Here is a 17,462-nt window from a genome sequence, read left to right as displayed (position 1 = left end):
AGGCTAACGGCAGTGGTGGAGCAGAGGGAGACAGTGGGAACCAAACGGTACCATTAGTAATTCAGGCCTTAGTCATCTCCCTCCTGGATTATGTTGGTCTCACTCTCTCTAATCTCTTCTTCAGCCATTTTATAAGGAAAGCCGTAGTATTCTCCCCTACTAAATTCCTCTTCTCTGCTACCCAAAGCTTTTAATGGCAACCCTCTGCCCTAGAAATAAAGACCAAACTTCCAAGCTTCTAATTCAGTACTTTTAATGAAGTGAGCACCAGTTAACTCTCCAACTGTTTTCTACTGCCGCTCACACACTCAACCACAATCAGCCAAATGGATCTTGGCCACCTCTCTATTCCCGTGTTTGAACGTTTCATCATCATACTGGGCTTTCATTCTAGAATTCCCTTCATGTTCCACGCTTGCTACCCATCCGTTCAGGCAATTCCTCTTCCTTCATGATGCTTCCTCTTCATACTTAGGCATCTTTGAACATACACAGCACTGAGTTTAACTTTTCAGGTATGCACGCTCACTAACAAACTGGGAGGTGGGCTGCTTACAGACAAGGACGGTGTAAAGCCTCAGTCTCCCTTCAGGGGACTAGGCATGGGCTATGCATAAGCGCTACAGATACTGGGTAAAGACGGCAAGGGATATTCTGCCAGAAGATCTAGGTTTGTTTGTCTTAACCTTTAAAAAAACATAGCACCTTTTGATAAACAAAAAAATCTTAGGTACTGAGTGTCCACATTCAAAAGAATGAGTTCACATCCTATATAAAAAAGAACTTAAAATGGACCATAGAGCTAAAAGAAAAGAGCTAAAACTACAAAACTCTTACAAAGAAAACATAGGAGTAAATCTTGGTGACCTTGGATAAAGCAAGGTTTCTTAGACATGACACACACAAGCAACAGAAGGAAAACCGGATAAATTGGACTTCAAACTTAAAGCCTTTTCTGTCTCAAAGAACACAAGAAAATGAAAAGATAATCCACAGAATGGGAGAAAATCCTTGCAAAGCATATATCTGATAAGGGACTTGACTCCACAAAATACATAAAGAACACTTACAAATCAATAATAAAAAGACAACCCAGCTTGGAAATGGACAAAGGATTCGAACAGATACCTCTCTACAGAAAGTATACAAATGGGCCGGTAAACACATAAAAATATGCTTAACATCATCCGTTATTAAGGAAATACAAATTAGATCTACATTAAGGTATCACTTTACACCCACTAGGATAGCTAAATTTTTTTAAAAGGACAGCACAAAAAGGACAATAACAAATGTTGATGATGATGTGGAGAAAACGGAGTCTTCACATACACTGCCTAAATGATTAGGCACAGCCTGGCAATTCTCCCAGAAGAAATGAAAACCAGCAGTCACACAAATTTGTATAGGAAAGTTCACAGCATTGTTATTTATAATAGCCAAAAGCATGGAAACTCAAATATCCACCAACTAATGCACAGATAAATTTGAATCCACACAACAGAATATTATTCAGGGGAAAAAAAGGAACACTGAAACATGTTCCAACATGGAGGAACCTTGACAACAATAAGCTAAATGAAAGAATCCAGACACAGAACACCATAAATTGTATGATTCGTGAAAATGTCCAGAACAGGAAAAACTACAGAAAAAGGAATGATTAGTGGTTGCCGGAGGCTCGTAGGAGGTAGGAGGTGATTGCCAATAGTGTTTCTTTTTGGGGTGATAAAATGTTCTGAGATTAGATGGTGGTGATGATTATATAACTCCTTGAATACACTGAAAACTGCTGACTTGTACATTCTTAAATGGTGAATTTTATAGTCTAAGAATTATATCCCAATAAACCTGATATTTAAAAAATTCTTAGGTATGCCTGCCACCAAGATTCTGATAGTGCACCCTCCTGATAGTGGGACAGAAGAGTATTCCCCCAACAGGCTTTAAAAAATACAGTTATAAAACTGAAAGTGCTTTTTCAAATTCTGCCACTCTATCTCCTAGGAGGACATGCCTTCTTAGTTGAAATTCAAAGGCACAGTAAATTATGTAAAATTAAACAATGAGTAATGGTGACAATAGTAAGATTAGTATTAGACATTCTCTGTAAAAATAATTCAGTTATTATTTTTAGTTATTCTTAATACTGAAACTAATAACAAACCCAGGGAGTTCATACTCGTATATGTGCTGGTAAAAGGTTAATGGCTACTTAATGAAGATTGTTAAAATCAGAGTATCTCAGAATTAACAACACTGAACCTCATATTCATCTTTTCTGACATCCAAACCATTTTCATCCAAAACTTACGCGGTGTTGCCATTTTTGTGAAGATAGGAGTCACAATGTCTTCCAATTGTTGTTTCTGTTCAAAAATCTCGTTAATGGAAGCTTCCAGATTGGTTTCCAACCACTCATTTTTTACACGGCATGCAGTGAGGATGGTATTCTAGAGAAAGAAACAAAGAGTTTATTTTCTACTTGTTTATTGGAAAATAAAACTCTGTAGTATCTCTAAACTAGCACTGTCCAACACAATTTTTTTAGGATGATGGAAATGTGCTATCTGCATTGTCCAAACCAGTCACCATTTGACATTTATAGCCTCTGAGTACTAGAAAAGGGGCTAGTCTGACCAAGGAACTGGATTAATTTGATTTAATTTTAATTAATTCTAACTTAAAACAGCTACATGTGGCTAGTAGTTGCTATGTTGGACACATAGCTCTGTGCTATCTGCATTGTCCAAACCAGTCACCATTTGACATTTATAGCCTCTGAGTACTAGAAAAGGGGCTAGTCTGACCAAGGAACTGGATTAATTTGATTTAATTTTAATTAATTCTAACTTAAAACAGCTACATGTGGCTAGTAGTTGCTATGTTGGACACATAGCTCTGTGCTATCTGCATTGTCCAAACCAGTCACCATTTGACATTTATAGCCTCTGAGTACTAGAAAAGGGGCTAGTCTGACCAAGGAACTGGATTAATTTGATTTAATTTTAATTAATTCTAACTTAAAACAGCTACATGTGGCTAGTAGTTGCTATGTTGGACACACAGCTCTAACATCAGTGGAATGTTGCATATAATAAAACTCATAATCTAGAGTCATTAAGTCTTGGGCCAGTGAATACCCTCTCCCTAATTCTTTAGTTTCAGTGGGCCCTGTGAGAAGAGAAGTGTTTGCAAAGGTTGGAGAAGAACAGATGGATGGTATGACCCAAAGGCAACTAAATACACAATGCTATTTTATTCCCTCTCAGATGGTTCAGAGGAGAGGAAGTGCAAGAAATTCCAGAAGAGCTCCACCTCACTGAAAACGTCTCAGTTTGCACTGCAAAGCTAACTGTGTCGTGCACAGCAAACTGAGGGCATCTGCTTTAAGATGTTTATTTGGAGGCCCCGGATGGCTCAGTCAGTTAAGAGTCTGCCTTCGGCTCAGGTCATGATCCCAGGGTCCTGGGACTGAGCTCCACATCAGGCTCCTTGCTCGGCAGGGAGTCTCTTTCTCCCTCTCCTTCTCCCTCTGCCTGCCACTCTGCCAACTTGTGATCTCTGTCTGTCAAATAAATAAATAAATAAAGTCTTAAAAAAATAAGATGTTCACTTGTTCTATGGTTAGTAATAAGAAAGAGAAATGAATGCTTTATTGTATGGCCTGTCCATATTATTAAATAAGCAGTACTGTACGCAGACATAGGTAGAATCAAGTGGATTTGAAAAGATGTTCATAATATATTATTAAAAGAAAGAAAAGCAAATTAAGGAATTATATTTAGTTTTAAAAAAGAATAAAATGTATAGTGTAATCCCACTTATATAAAAACAAAACTTTATAAAATGTATGTACGTTTATGTGTGCGTACATATGTTTATAGAACTGATGGGACAATTATGGCGAAATTAACACAAGCTTGTTATCGGAACCACAGGGTAAGGTAGTAAGACTGGAAATGGAAGAAAGAAAGTTAAGTTTAGTTTAGGCATTTCAATTTTATTCTAATTATTACTACATGTACACAGTATTTTCTAGTTCAAATAACCAAATATTTAAAAATTGAAATTAAAAAAGCTTTTATAGTAACTTGTTAGACAAGGTACTGTCTGTGGCAGGAAATTTTTGTTTCCCAGATCCAATAGCTGGGAATTAGAATCCAATAGATTCTAATAGAATTTTGCCTATATTTTGTTGGTCTCAAAAGAGATCTTTTGTAAAGTGTTTTACAAACCACAAGTAAAATGTGTAACTTCTCATGTTCTCAGAGGTGGGGATGTATTACATTTTGAGCAATAGGTAATTGCTTTTCATCAGAATTTTAAGTTACAAGGAATTCACAGAACATCTTGTACAGAAATGCAAGACATCATTTATTTTTATAAAGATTTATTTATTTGAGAGAGAGAGTGCATGCCCAAGCAGGGGGAGGGGCATACAAAGAGAGAGAGAGAATCTCAAGCAGACCACTAAGTGAGGAGCCCTATGTGGGACTCCATTCCACCACCCTGAGATCACAACCAGAGCTGAAATCAAGTCATCCAACGGAGTGAGCCACCCAGGCACTCCGAGAGAGAGAACTTAAAACCAAAACACATTTCTGGTACCTGGAGCACATTTTCTTATTTTAGTGTATATCCAAAGCAATAAACTACTCTATATGCAGAACTTAGTATATGGTAAATGTGGGAAGTTGGCTTGACAATTAGCTCTCCTTCTATTTGTGTATCTTTTTTTTTACCATTATGTAAACTTTGAATATATAATATATGTATACAAAGAAACTAAAATATGATATATATGTAAGTTTTAAAGCAAAACTTAATGAAATGAGTATCAATAGACCCCACTAATCAACAGAATAACCAGAACATTGCCAGAATAACGCTATTTCTGTGCCCTGCCTGTAATTCATCTCCCAATCCTCCTCCAAGAGATAATGACAATCTGTGCTTATAACTTTGCTTTCTTTTCTAATAGTTTTACTCTATACATAGGTATCCCTAAACAATACAGTTTTATTTTGCTTGGTCTTGAAGTTTATGAAAATCTCTGTAGTCTTTCCTGATTTTTTTTCCCACTCAACAGTACATTTAAAAAATGTATTCAAGTTCAGGTGCCTAGCTGACTCAGTTAAGCATCTGTCTCTTGATTTGGGCTCAGGTCATGATCTCAAGATGGTGATCTCAGGGTTGTAAGATTGAGCCTTGCATCAGGATCCCCACTCAGCATGCAGAGTCTGCCTAAGATTCTGTCTTCCTGTCCCTCTGCCCCGCCCCCTCCCCTCTTGCTCATGCATGCTCATGTTTTCTCTCTCAAAAAATAAATAAATTTATTTTTTTGAAAACGTATCATGCTATTGAGTGTGGTACTTAGTACATACATCTCTATGTCACTCCTTAATACTATTCCATTTAATTTTTATCAGTCTATTTCTTACGAGTAGTTTACTAAGGAAGGAGTAAGGGAAGGAAGGAGGGAGGGGAGAGGGTGGGAGGAAAGTTGGGAGGCAGGGACAAGACAGCAATAAGGACCACCATCTACCTCTAGAGCATTCGTATAGAAACTAAAGATGGAAAGCAAAAATCTCAAAAGACTTCGGAACAAACAATAATCATAATGCAGTACCTTGTCTTCCTTAAAGAGCTTCCCTGGTCCCTTTTCTGTGTCTGTAACAGCTCCAGAGACCTTTGCAATATATTTTTTCAGAGCCAGCCTTGCCTCTGAAGGAATAGGACAATAAAATGCACAACAGTAAGACAAAGACTAAAAAAATACGCTCAATTATTTATAAGGTACTATTATATATCCGGAGTTTATAAAGACTATGTAATAGAATGGGCACCTGGGTGGCTCAGTTGGTTAAGTGTCTGCCTTCAGCTCAGGTCATGATCTTGGGGTCCCGTGACTGAGCCCCATGTTGGGATCCCTGCTCAGTGAGGAATCTGCTTCTTCCCCTACATCTGCCCCTTCCCCACCCGGCTCATTCTCTCTCCTCTTGCTGCTCTCATTTAAGTAAAGTAAAAAATTTTTTTAAAAATGTGTGTAGATTTGTTAAGGTTGTTTCATTGAATTTCAAGATAGATAACTTAACTCGCATAGCACTTTGGGACATTCATTGTGTTCCTAAAATGATGCTAAAATTTTGAAGACAAATAAATATAAAATGTGACACCTAATCCTAAAGAGTCCATATTCCATTAAAAAATCTACTCTAGAGGGCACCTGGGTGGCTCAGTGGGTTAAGCCTCTGTCTTCGGCTCAGGTCATGATCTCAGGGTCCTGGGATCGAGTCCCACATAGGGCTCTCTGCTTGGTGGGAAGCCTGCTTCCTCCTCTCTCTCTGCCTGCCTCTCTGCCTACTTGTGATCTCTCTCTGTCAAATAAATAAATAAAATCTTTAAAAAAAAATCTACTCTAGAGAAAGGAACAAAATTTCATTTCCAATAAATAAGCTGTCACTTGCTTTTACCCTTTGTGGTCCTTCAAAATAAACTCAAAAATAGTTTTTTCTCTTTTTAAAATATTTATTTATATAAGTAATCTCTACACTCAACATGAGGCTCAAATCCATGACCCTGAGATCAAGAGAGGCATGCTCCTCCAACTGAGCCAGCCAGGCACCCGGATTTATTTTCTTTCTTTCTTTCCTTCTCTCTCTCTCTCTCTTTCTTTATTTCCTTCTTTCAAGTGTTTAAAATAATTCCATTCATTATAGCATCCATAGTAAAGTCATCACAAAATCTGCAAAACCTATTTGAATAAAATTACACCTTGAGAGAAATAAAAGACTCAAATAAATGGAAAGGTTTACCATATTCCTAGATGGAACAACTGAATATTGCAAATTGTAGATAAGCCCCAAATTAATTTGAAGCTTTGGTGTATTTACCTTCTGTGACTGCTATAACAAATGACCATAGATTTTGATAGCTTACAACAACACAAATTTATTCTCATAGTTCTGGTATCCAGAATTTAAAATTGGTATCAATGGGCTAAAGTCAAGGTGTTGGGCTGATTTCTTCTGAGGAACCTACGAGGAAGACCCATTTTCTTGCCCTAGTGGTAGCTTGTATCCATGACTGGTAGCTCCTTCCTCCATCTTCAAAGTTTATTGGGTCTCACCTTGATAATCCAGAATAATCTCCCCAAGCTTGACTGAAGGATCTACAAAATCCAATTTGCCATGTGAAATAACATTCACAGTTTCCAGGTATAAGGACCTAGATATGTTTGTTTGGTAGCCATTTTTCAGCTCATCACAGCCTGCCCTAAAATTCACAACTATCCCACATGCAAAATATATTCACCTCATCCCAACATCCAAAAATCTCAACACATTACAATATCAACCCAATGTCTAAATGCTCATCTAAAATATCAACTCAGAAGTCTTAAATCTCATTATCTAAATCATCTAAACAAGCTATGGGTGAAACTTTGGTGTGATTCATCAACCTGGAGTAAAATTCCTCTCCACCTACAGACTAGTGAAACTAGAAATCGAGTTCTCTACTCCCAAAACACAATGGTGGGACAGACGCAGTGTAAGAGTTGTAGACACTGCCATTCAGAAAGGGAGGAAGTGGAAGGAAAACAGGAGTCACCAGTCCCAAGCAATTTTAGAATCCCACTGGGCAAATCCTATTAGATGTCAAGACCTAGGAATAATCCTATGTGGTAGAAGGTTCCATCCTCTTGGCCGGCGCTCCAGACTGCATTCCATTTTTTTTTTTTTTTTTTTTTTAAGGAAAGGTAGCATGTGTTCACAGCTGAATAGCCTCATCAGTCTGTTTCCTGCCTGCAGAGTTCTGGGAGTCCAGCAGCCTTTTTTCCTTTTTTTTTTTTTTTTCTTTTAAGATTTTATTTATCTATTTGAGAGAGAGAGAGAGCACAATCAGGGGAAGTGGGGGAGGGAAAAGGAGAAGCAGACTCCTCACTGAGCAGGGAGCCTGATGACACGATGCGGGGCTCGATCCCAGGACCCTGAGATCATAACCTAAGCCAAAACCAGATGCTTAACCAACTGAGCCAGCCAGGTGCCCCAAACAACCTTTTTACTTTTTGTTTTCTCATCTCCCTTTGTTCAAACTGACAATGCTGCTACTGGTATAACATCCTCAAAAACCTTGCGAGTCTCCCTGCAAGCCACAGAGACTCATTACGTTAAACAACAGGCTCCTCCATGGATCCTTCTTAGATAATCTTATTTCTATTTCTGGCTTCTGCTAAGATGGCTGAGGGAAGCCATGAGTAACACACCCAATCTCTTCAGCACCCACAAAACACTGTTAAGTCACATCCTTGCTTTTTCTCCAGAGCACACTTTCCTAACAGTGAATCTCCTAATTTTAGCACTTTTGCTACCTGGATAGGCTGAGAATTTCCCAAGTTATCAAGTCCCATTTCTCTTTTACATAACAGGTTTTTTCCTCAGTATATCTTTTCCCTCTCACATTTTACTATAAGCAACAAGAAGAAACCAGGTCATGCCTTCAACACTTTGTTTGGAAATCCCTTTAGCGAAAGGTCCAAGTTTCCCACTTACAAATTCTGCTGTTGATATACAGACAGGACACAATTTAGCCAAGCTTTCTGCCATGTTTGTCTTTCCTCCGTTTTCCACGAACATGAACCCTAACCAGCAGAATCTCTACTGTCTGTGTTTCAACCAACAGTCTGCTCAAGGCAATCTAAGCTTTTTCTATTTTGTACCTCAAAATTCTTCTATCTACTCACTATCTAATTCCAAAACTGTTTCTATGTTTTTAGATATTTTTTTATAGCTGTACCTTAATTCCAGGTACCAAAATCTGTCTTAGTTTTCCATGGCTGCTATAATAAATTATGACAGACTTGATGGCTTAAGACACTAATGTATTCTTTTACATTTCTGAGTGCCAGAAGTCTGAATTGACTTCACTGGATGAAAGTCAAGCACAGACAGTGCTGACTCCTTTTAAAGGCCTGAGAGGGGAAACTATTCCTTGTCTTTTTCAGCTTCTAGCAATTTTCTGTTTTCCTCAGATTATGGTCCCTCCCAACACCTTCAAAGTACATCATGCCATTCTTTGCTTCCAGTCACATCACCTCCTCCTCTTCGTGTCAAACATCTATTTCCTTCTTTTAAGGACACTTGTGATTACATTTAGGGTCCACCAGGAGAATCCAGGATAATTTCTCAATCTCAAAATCCTTAATCATATCTGCGAAGTCCATTTTGCCCTATAACATTCATGGACTCCAGTTAATGACCTGGATATATTTGGGGGCCATTATCCAGCCTACCATGGTCATCATACAGTCTCATGAAAGTCCATATGGGAGTTTTTGAGAGAGTTAAAAAGATCACTATACAGAGAACGATGGAAGCAGGATGGGGGACGATAGGCTCATCTTGTCCCACAAACACAAGTAGATAATGATCATCCTAAATTTCCCAGAAACGAACCTGAACAAATTCTACAACTAAAGCGAGAAAGGAAGACACACAGAAGTGGAAGAAGAAGAAGAGGAAGAGGAGGAGGAGGAGGAGGAGGAGGAGGAGGAGGAGGAGGAGGAGGAGGAGGAAGAAGAAGAAGAAGAAGAAGAAGAAAAGAAGAAAGGAGAAGGAGGTGAAGAAGGAAGAGGGGGATGAGGGGGAGAGGGAGGAGGCAGCAGAGGCTTAAACAAAGTGCCAAGATGGAAGAATTCAGACCATATGAAAGAATAAGATAAGGTTATGGATAGAGATCTAAATGAAACAAATATAAGTAATGTGCCTGATGGAGAATTTAAGGCATCATAAGGATACTCTCTGAATTTGAGAAAAGAACGGAAGACTTCAGGGAGACCCATCACACAGAAATAATAGAGTTAAAAGGAATCTGTCAGAAATGAAATTGCAATAACTGAGATTAGAAACGGGCTTGAGGCAATGAACACCAGGCTGGAAGAAAAGGAAGAATGAATTAGCAATACAGAAGACAAAATAATGGAAAATAAGGAAGCTGGACAAAAGAGATAATGAATTATGGAACATGAGAATAGACCTAGGGAACTGAGTGACCTCATCAAAAGTAATAACATTTGTATTCTAGGAGTCCCAGAAGAAGAAGAAAGAAAAGGGGGCAGAAAATTTATTTGAAGAAATAATAGCAAAAAAATTCCCTAATCTGGGGAAGGAAACAAATATCCAGATCCAAGAGACACAAAGAACTCCCATCAAAATCAACCAAAGCAGGCCAACACCAAAAATACTGTAACTAAATTTGTAAAATATAGTGATAAAGAAAAAAAATCTTAAAAGCAGCAAGACAAAAGGAGTCCTTAACTTACAAGGGAAGAGCCACAAGGCTGGCTGCAGATTTCTCAAGAAAAACACGGCAAGCCAGAAGGGAGTGATATGACATATTCAAAGTGCTGAATGGGAAAAATCTGTAGCCAAGAATATTCTACCCAGCAAGGCCATCATTCAGAAGAGAAGAAGAGAAAAAGAGTTTCCCAGACAAACAAAAACTAAACCAGCCCTGCAAGAAATATTAAAAGGGACTCCCTGTGCTCGCTTCGGCAGCACATATACTAAAAAAAAGGGACTCCCTGAGTAGAAAGGAAAGACCAAAAGTGACAAAGACAAGAAAGGAACAGAGAACACTTCCAGAAACAATGACAAAACAAGTAATAAAATGGCACTAAGTACATATCTATCAATAATTATTCTGGGTGTAAATGGACTAAATGTTCAAATCAAAAAACACAGAGTAAAAAACAAACAAACAAGACATCTATATGCTGCTTACATGAGACTCATTTTTTACCTGCAGATTGAAAGTGAAGGGATAGAGAACCATTTATCATGCTACTGGATGTCAAAAGAACACCAGAGTAGCAATACTTTTACAGGAAAACTAGACTTTAAAATGAAGACTGTAACAGAGATAAAGAAGGGCATTATATCATAATGGGATAATCCAACAAGAAGATCTAATAATTATAAATATTTATGCATCCAGTATGGGAGCACTCAAATACATTAAATAATAAACATAAAGGAACTAATTGATAACAAAACAATAATAGTAGGGGACTTTAACACCCCACTTATATCAATGCATACAACATCTAAACAGAAATCAACAAGGAAATAATGGCTTTGAAGGACACACTGGACCACATGGTCTTAACAAATATATTCAGAACATTCCATCCTAACCAGCAGAGTACATATTCTTTTCTAGTGCACATGGGATGGTCTCCAGACCAGATAGCATACTAAGTCACAAATCAGGCCTCAACAAGTACAAAAAGACTGAGGTCATACCAACCATATTTTCTGACCACAATGTTATGAAATTTGAAGTCAACCACAAAAAAAAAAAAAAAAATTGAAAAGTCCACAAATACATGGAGCTTAAACAACATGCTACTAAACAATGAATGTGTCAAACAGGAAATCAAATAAGAAATAAAAAATACATAAAAACAAATGAATATGAAAACAAAATGGTCCAAAAGGTTTTGGATGCAGCAAAAGTGGTCACAAGAGGGAAGTATATAGCAATACAGGCCTACCTTAAGAGGCAAGAAAAATCTCAAATAAACAACATAAACTTACACCTAAAGGATAGAAAGGACAAGAAAAAGAGCTCAAAGCCAACAGAAGAAAAGAAATAATAACGATTAGAAATAAATGATATAGAAACTAAAAAAAAAAAAAAAAAAAGAAAAGATCAATAAAGCTGGGAGATGGTTCTTTGAAAGAATTAACTAACTTGATAAGTCCCTACTTATCAAAAAGATAAGAAAAAGAAAAAGGAAAAGAAAAGAAAAGAAAAAGGACCCAAATAAAATCATGCACAAGAGAGGAGAAACAACTAACACCACAGAAATACAAACAATCATAAGAGAAGATTATGAAAAACTATGTGCCAACAAACTGGACAGCCTAGAAGAAATGGATAAATTCCTAGAAACTTATACACTACCAAAACTGAAACAGGAAGAAATAGAAAACTTGAACAGACTGATAACCAGCAAAGAAACCAAATCAATAATAAAAATCTCCCAACAAACCAAAGTCCAGGGCCAGACAGCTTCACAGACAAATTCTACCAAATATTTAAAGAAAAGTTAACATCTATTCTTCTCAAACTATTACAAAGAATAGTTTTGAAATTCATTCTATGAGGCCAGCAATACTCTGATACCAAAACCAGAAAAAGACTCCCCTAAAAAGAAAACTACAGGCCAATATCCCTGATGAACATGGATGCAAAAATTCTCAACAGCAAACTGAACCCAACAGTACATTAAAAGAATCATTCCCCAATCATGGCCTCATAGAATGATTTTGGATATTTTTCTTCCTTTTCTATTTTTTGGAATAGTTTGAGAAGAATATGTATTAGCTATTCTTTATATGTTTGGTGGAATCATCTGTGAATAAAGGAAGTGGGGTTTATTCCTGGGCTGCAAGCATGGTTCAATATTCACATATCATCAATGTGATACACCACATTAATAAAAGAAAGGATAAGAACCATATGACCCTTTCAACAGATGCAGAAAAAGTATTTGACAAAGTACAACATCCATTCATGACAAAAATTCTCAACAAAGAGGGTTAGAAAGAACAAATGTCAGCATAATAAAGTCCATATATGAAAAACCCACAACTAATATTATTCTGAATGGGGGAAAAAAAAAACAGAGCTTTTCCTCCATGGTCAGGAACAAGACAGGGATGTCTACTCTCACCACTGTTATTCAACATAATACTGGAAGTGCTAACCACAGCAATCAGACAACAAAAAGAAATGAAAGGTACCCAAATTGGCACAAAAGAAGCCAAACTTTCACTATTTGCAAATGATATAATACTCTATATAGAAAACCCAAAAGACTGCACCAAAAATCTGTAGAACTGATACACAAAATCTGTAAAGTCACGGGTTACAAAAACAACATACAGAAATCTGTTGCATTTCTATATACCAATAATGAAGAACGAGAAAGACAAATTAAGACATTGATCCCATTTACAATTATATTAAAAACTATAAAATATCTAGGAATAAACCTAACCTAAAAGGTGAAAGAGCAGTGCTCTGAAAACTATAAAACACTGATGAAAAAGATGAATATGAAAAACAAAGAAATGGGAAAACATTCCATGCTTATGGATTAGAAGAACAAATATTGTTAAAATTTCTATACTACCCAAAGTGATCTACATATTTAATGTAATCCCTACCAATAGTATTTTTCACAGAGCTAGAACAAATAATCCTAAAATTTGTATAAAACCACAAAAGACCCCACATAGCCAAAGCAACCTTGAAAAAGAAAAGCAAAGTTGGAGGCATCACAATTCTGGAGTTCAGGTTATATTACAAAGCTGTAGTGATCAAAACAGTATGGTACCGGCATAAATACAGACACATAAATCAATGGAACAGAATAGAGAGTCCAGAAATGAACCCACAACTATAGGGTTAATTTATCTTCAATAGGGGCACCTGGGTGGCTCAGAGGGTTAAAGCCTCTGCCTTCAGCTCAGGTCATGATCCCAGGGTCCTGGGATCGAGCCCCACATGGGGCTCTCTGCTTGGCAGGGAGCCTGCTTCCTCCTCTCTCTCTGCCTGCCTCTCTGCCTACTTGTGATCTCTGTCTGTCAAATAAATAAATAAAATCTTTAAAAAAATTTATCTTCAATAAAGCAGGAATTAATAGCCATTAGAAAAGAGTCTCTTCAACCAATGCTGTTGGGGAAACTGGACAGCAACATGCAAAAGAATGAAATTGAGCCACTTTCTTACACCATACACAAAAATAACTTCAAATAACTGTCACCTAAATGTGAGACAGGGAACTACTAAAATCCTAGCAGAGAACACAGGCAGTAACCTCTTTGACATCAGCCACAGCAAATTCTTTCTAGATATGTCTCTGGAGGCAAGGAAAACAAGAGCAAAAACAAAGGCTTGGACTTCATCAGAATAAAAATCTTCTGCACAGAGAAGGAAACAAACTACAAAACTAAAAGTCAACCTGTGGAATGGGGGACAATAATTGCAAATTACATCTCTGATAAAGGGATTGTATCCAATATATATAAAGAACCTATGCAACTCAGCACTCAAAAAACAAATAATCCAATGAAAAAATGGGTAAAAGACACAGAGAGACATTTTTTCTAAAGAAGATATCCACTGGCCAACAGACACATGAAAAGATGTTCCACATCACTCATCATCAGGGAAATACAAATCAAAACTACAGTGAAATATCACCTCACACCTGTCAGAATGGCTAAAATAAAAAACACAAGAAACAACAGGTGTTGATGAGGATGTGGAGAAAGAGGAGCCCTCTTGCACTGCTGTTGGGAAGGCAAACCAGGGCAAGTACAGAGAATCCTCAAAGAGTCAAAACTAGAACCACTCTACAATTCAGCAATTGCAGCACTATGTGTTACCCAAAGAATACAACAACACTAATTCAAAGGATATGTGCGCCCTGATGTTTATAGCAGCACTATCTACAACAGCCAGATTACCGAAAGAGCCCAAGTGTCCATCAACTGAAGGACATCTATACTGACGTGGTATATATATAAAATAGAATATTACTTAACCTTAAAAAAGGATGCAATCTGGCCATTTGCAAGGATGTGGATGGAGCTAGAGAGTATTATGCTAAGCAAAATAAGTCAATCAGAAAAAGACAAATACCATATGATATTGCTCCTATGAGGAATTTAAGAAAAAAAAACAAAGGTGTATAAGGGAAAAAAAGAGAGGGGGCACACCAAGAAATAGATTCTTAACTATAGAGAACAAACTGATGGTTATGGGGTGGGGGGGACTGGGTGAAACGGGTGATGGGGATTGAGGGGGGTACTTGTCGTGATGAGCACTGGGTGTTGTGTGGAGGTGTTGAATCACTAAATTGTATACCTGAAACTAATATTACACTGTATGGTAACTAACTGGAATTGAAATAGGAACTCAAAAAAATTCACTGTAATATTCAGCTGTGTCATCTCTACTACCTAACAAACTCTTAAGCTTCATTTGTCTATCTGTAAAGTGGACATAATAAGAGAGGTCAAATTCAGACCCATGTCTGGAATAGTTTTTTGGGGTTTTGTTTGTTTGTTTATTTCTTCAGTAGGCTCCATGCTGGGCTCAACACAGGGCTTGAATGCACGACCCTGAGATCAAGACCCAAGTCAAGATCAAGAGTTGGACACTCAATGGACTGAGCCACCCAGGTGCTCCAGGAATTGTATTAATGTACAGGGACCAATTAACTAGTATCCTTGCTTTCAGCCCTTCACAGCTTCATTCATGCTACAAGCAAAATTAATTCTCTAAACTGGAATCCAAGGTCTAGATTTTGGCTACACTATTTGGGTAACTTGGAGTCAGTGGTAGTTCCAGAATTCCAATACAGGATGGAGGAATTAGAAGACAGGACTAAAGAACTTGTCATGAAACTGCATTTGTATAATAAGTGCACTGATTTTACCAAGAGCATGTGTCTATTTGGGGTGGTTTGGTAGAGAAAGGAGCATCCTCCTACCACCACCTGTGTAAGGCATTCAGGCTGCTATGGCAAAACATCACTGGCCGGGTAGATTATAAACAACAGAAATTCATTTCTCAAAGTTCTGGAGACTGAGAAATCCAAGATCAAGGCACCAACATGGCTGCGGTCTGAGGAGCGCTCTTCCTTCATAGCTGGCACCTTCTCACTATGCCTTCACACGGTGGAGGGGACCAGGGAGCTCTGTGGGAACGCTTACAAGGGCACTAATCTTATTCCTGAGGGTTCCACCTAAAACTATGACACTGGGCATTAGTATCCAACATATGAGTTGGGGGTGGGGGAGACACAAACATTTAGACCACAGTAACACCTCTAAGTTTTGTCTATAAAAGGAAAGTATTATAGTACAGTCCTCACAGAATTGTCCTAAGAACTAAACAAAGTGTACTATGATGCATGCACGTGTCTTGGCGCAGTGCCTGGGACAGAGTAAAGCACTGGGTAAGTTTATTATGATGTCACTCCTTTCCTCAAAACTCTCTAAATGACTCCCTACTGACTACTGAATAAAACACAGATCTCTCCAACACTCATCTAGCCACAAACTACCTGTCTAGCTTCAGCCCTTCCAGCATTCATCCAGAGAGTTTAACCATTATTTACAGAGCAATATCCCCACCTGCCAACCTCACTCTCAGTTCTTCAGGTCTCTGTTCCGACATTTGCCTATCAGAGAGGCCTTTCCTGATCGCCCTCTCTAAGGGAACGCACACTCACTCATTCCCTTACTGGCGACTTCATAACCCCCTTTGCTGCTCTACTTTTCTTGAAAGCACTCCATAGATTTATAGATTTTGACATAAATTTCTGGGTCTTCCTCCTGGAAAGTAAACGTCAGGAACATATTCTTTTTTGTGCCAAGTTGTACATATATTCTCAGGTCCTGGAAGAGTATTTAGCACATAGAGGTACTCGATAAATATTTATTATATGAATGTTGACATACAATTTATTATGTTTCCTCAACCTAAGATGCCCTCTCGACATTGTCATCTTCCAAAATTTTACTCCTTTTCAAAAAAGATTTTATTTTACAGACAGATATCATAAGTAGGCAGAGAGACAGGCAGAGGTTGAGGGGGAACCAGGCTCCCCACTGAGCAGAGAGCCTGATCCCAGGACCCTGAGATCATGACCTGAGTCGAAGGTAAAGGCTTAACCCACTGAGCCACCCAGGCGCCCCCAAAATTCTATTCATTCTTCAAAGCTGACTCAAATACTCTTCTGTGAAATTTCTGATTCTCCCAAGTAGAGCTCATTGCTCTCTCAACCGTTACATGATTATAATTTGAGTTAGCTCTCATTTTAGTCTGTCTTATAATTTTTCTGATCTTATTTTTTGCTTCTATCTCTAGACTGTAAGCTTTTTAAAGGCAGGACCTATGTCTTATCTTTTTATCATACTCCATGCCAAATTCCCCACCCCTCACTCACTATCAGACAGTACCACATTGCCGCCACAGGGACATAATTTAAAAGAGGGTTGGAACTCAGTTTTTGCTTAGCTATTTGAAGGGAAGAGTGAAAAAACAGAATGAAAAAAAACCAAACAAACAAAACAGAAGCAAATGCTAAATTGTGTGGAAGGGTATGGCTCTAGCAACTTATAAAACTGCCTTACTTCAGAAGGCTTGGAAGAGATATAAGTAAATTATTTCCATGAAACTCTGTTAATGTGATTACAGAAGTTATTAGCAAACAAAAATTAGGAAAGTTTTCATTTTTCAGGAAAGGGCAAAAAGTCCAAAAGTCCTAAGAAATGCAGTAGGGAAGCCGGGCTGGTTCAGTTGGTGGAGGTTGTGAGTTCAAGTCCCATGCTGGGTGTAGAGATTACTTAAAAATACAATCTTAAAAAGAAAGAAAA

General features: G+C 37.9%; 1 protein-coding gene across 3 annotated transcripts in view; it reads right to left on the bottom strand.

Moving 5' to 3' along the window:
• ANKRD45 (ankyrin repeat domain 45) overlaps window positions 1-17,462 on the bottom strand; it is a 61,685-nt gene that overhangs the window by 4,643 nt on the left and 39,580 nt on the right. For all 3 annotated transcript variants that reach the window (XM_032318755.1, XM_032318754.1, XM_032318756.1), the window contains exons 4-5: window positions 5,633-5,727; window positions 2,315-2,453 (exon numbers count right to left, since the gene is read on the bottom strand). In XM_032318755.1, coding sequence (XP_032174646.1) covers window positions 2,315-2,453; window positions 5,633-5,727 — 234 coding nt within the window. The remainder of the gene's footprint in view (window positions 1-2,314; window positions 2,454-5,632; window positions 5,728-17,462) is intronic.

The sequence above is a fragment of the Mustela erminea genome, chromosome 17 (assembly GCF_009829155.1).
Source record: "Mustela erminea isolate mMusErm1 chromosome 17, mMusErm1.Pri, whole genome shotgun sequence".
Classification (NCBI taxonomy): Eukaryota; Metazoa; Chordata; class Mammalia; order Carnivora; family Mustelidae; genus Mustela; species Mustela erminea.
This window is presented reverse-complemented; position numbering and strand designations above follow the sequence as displayed.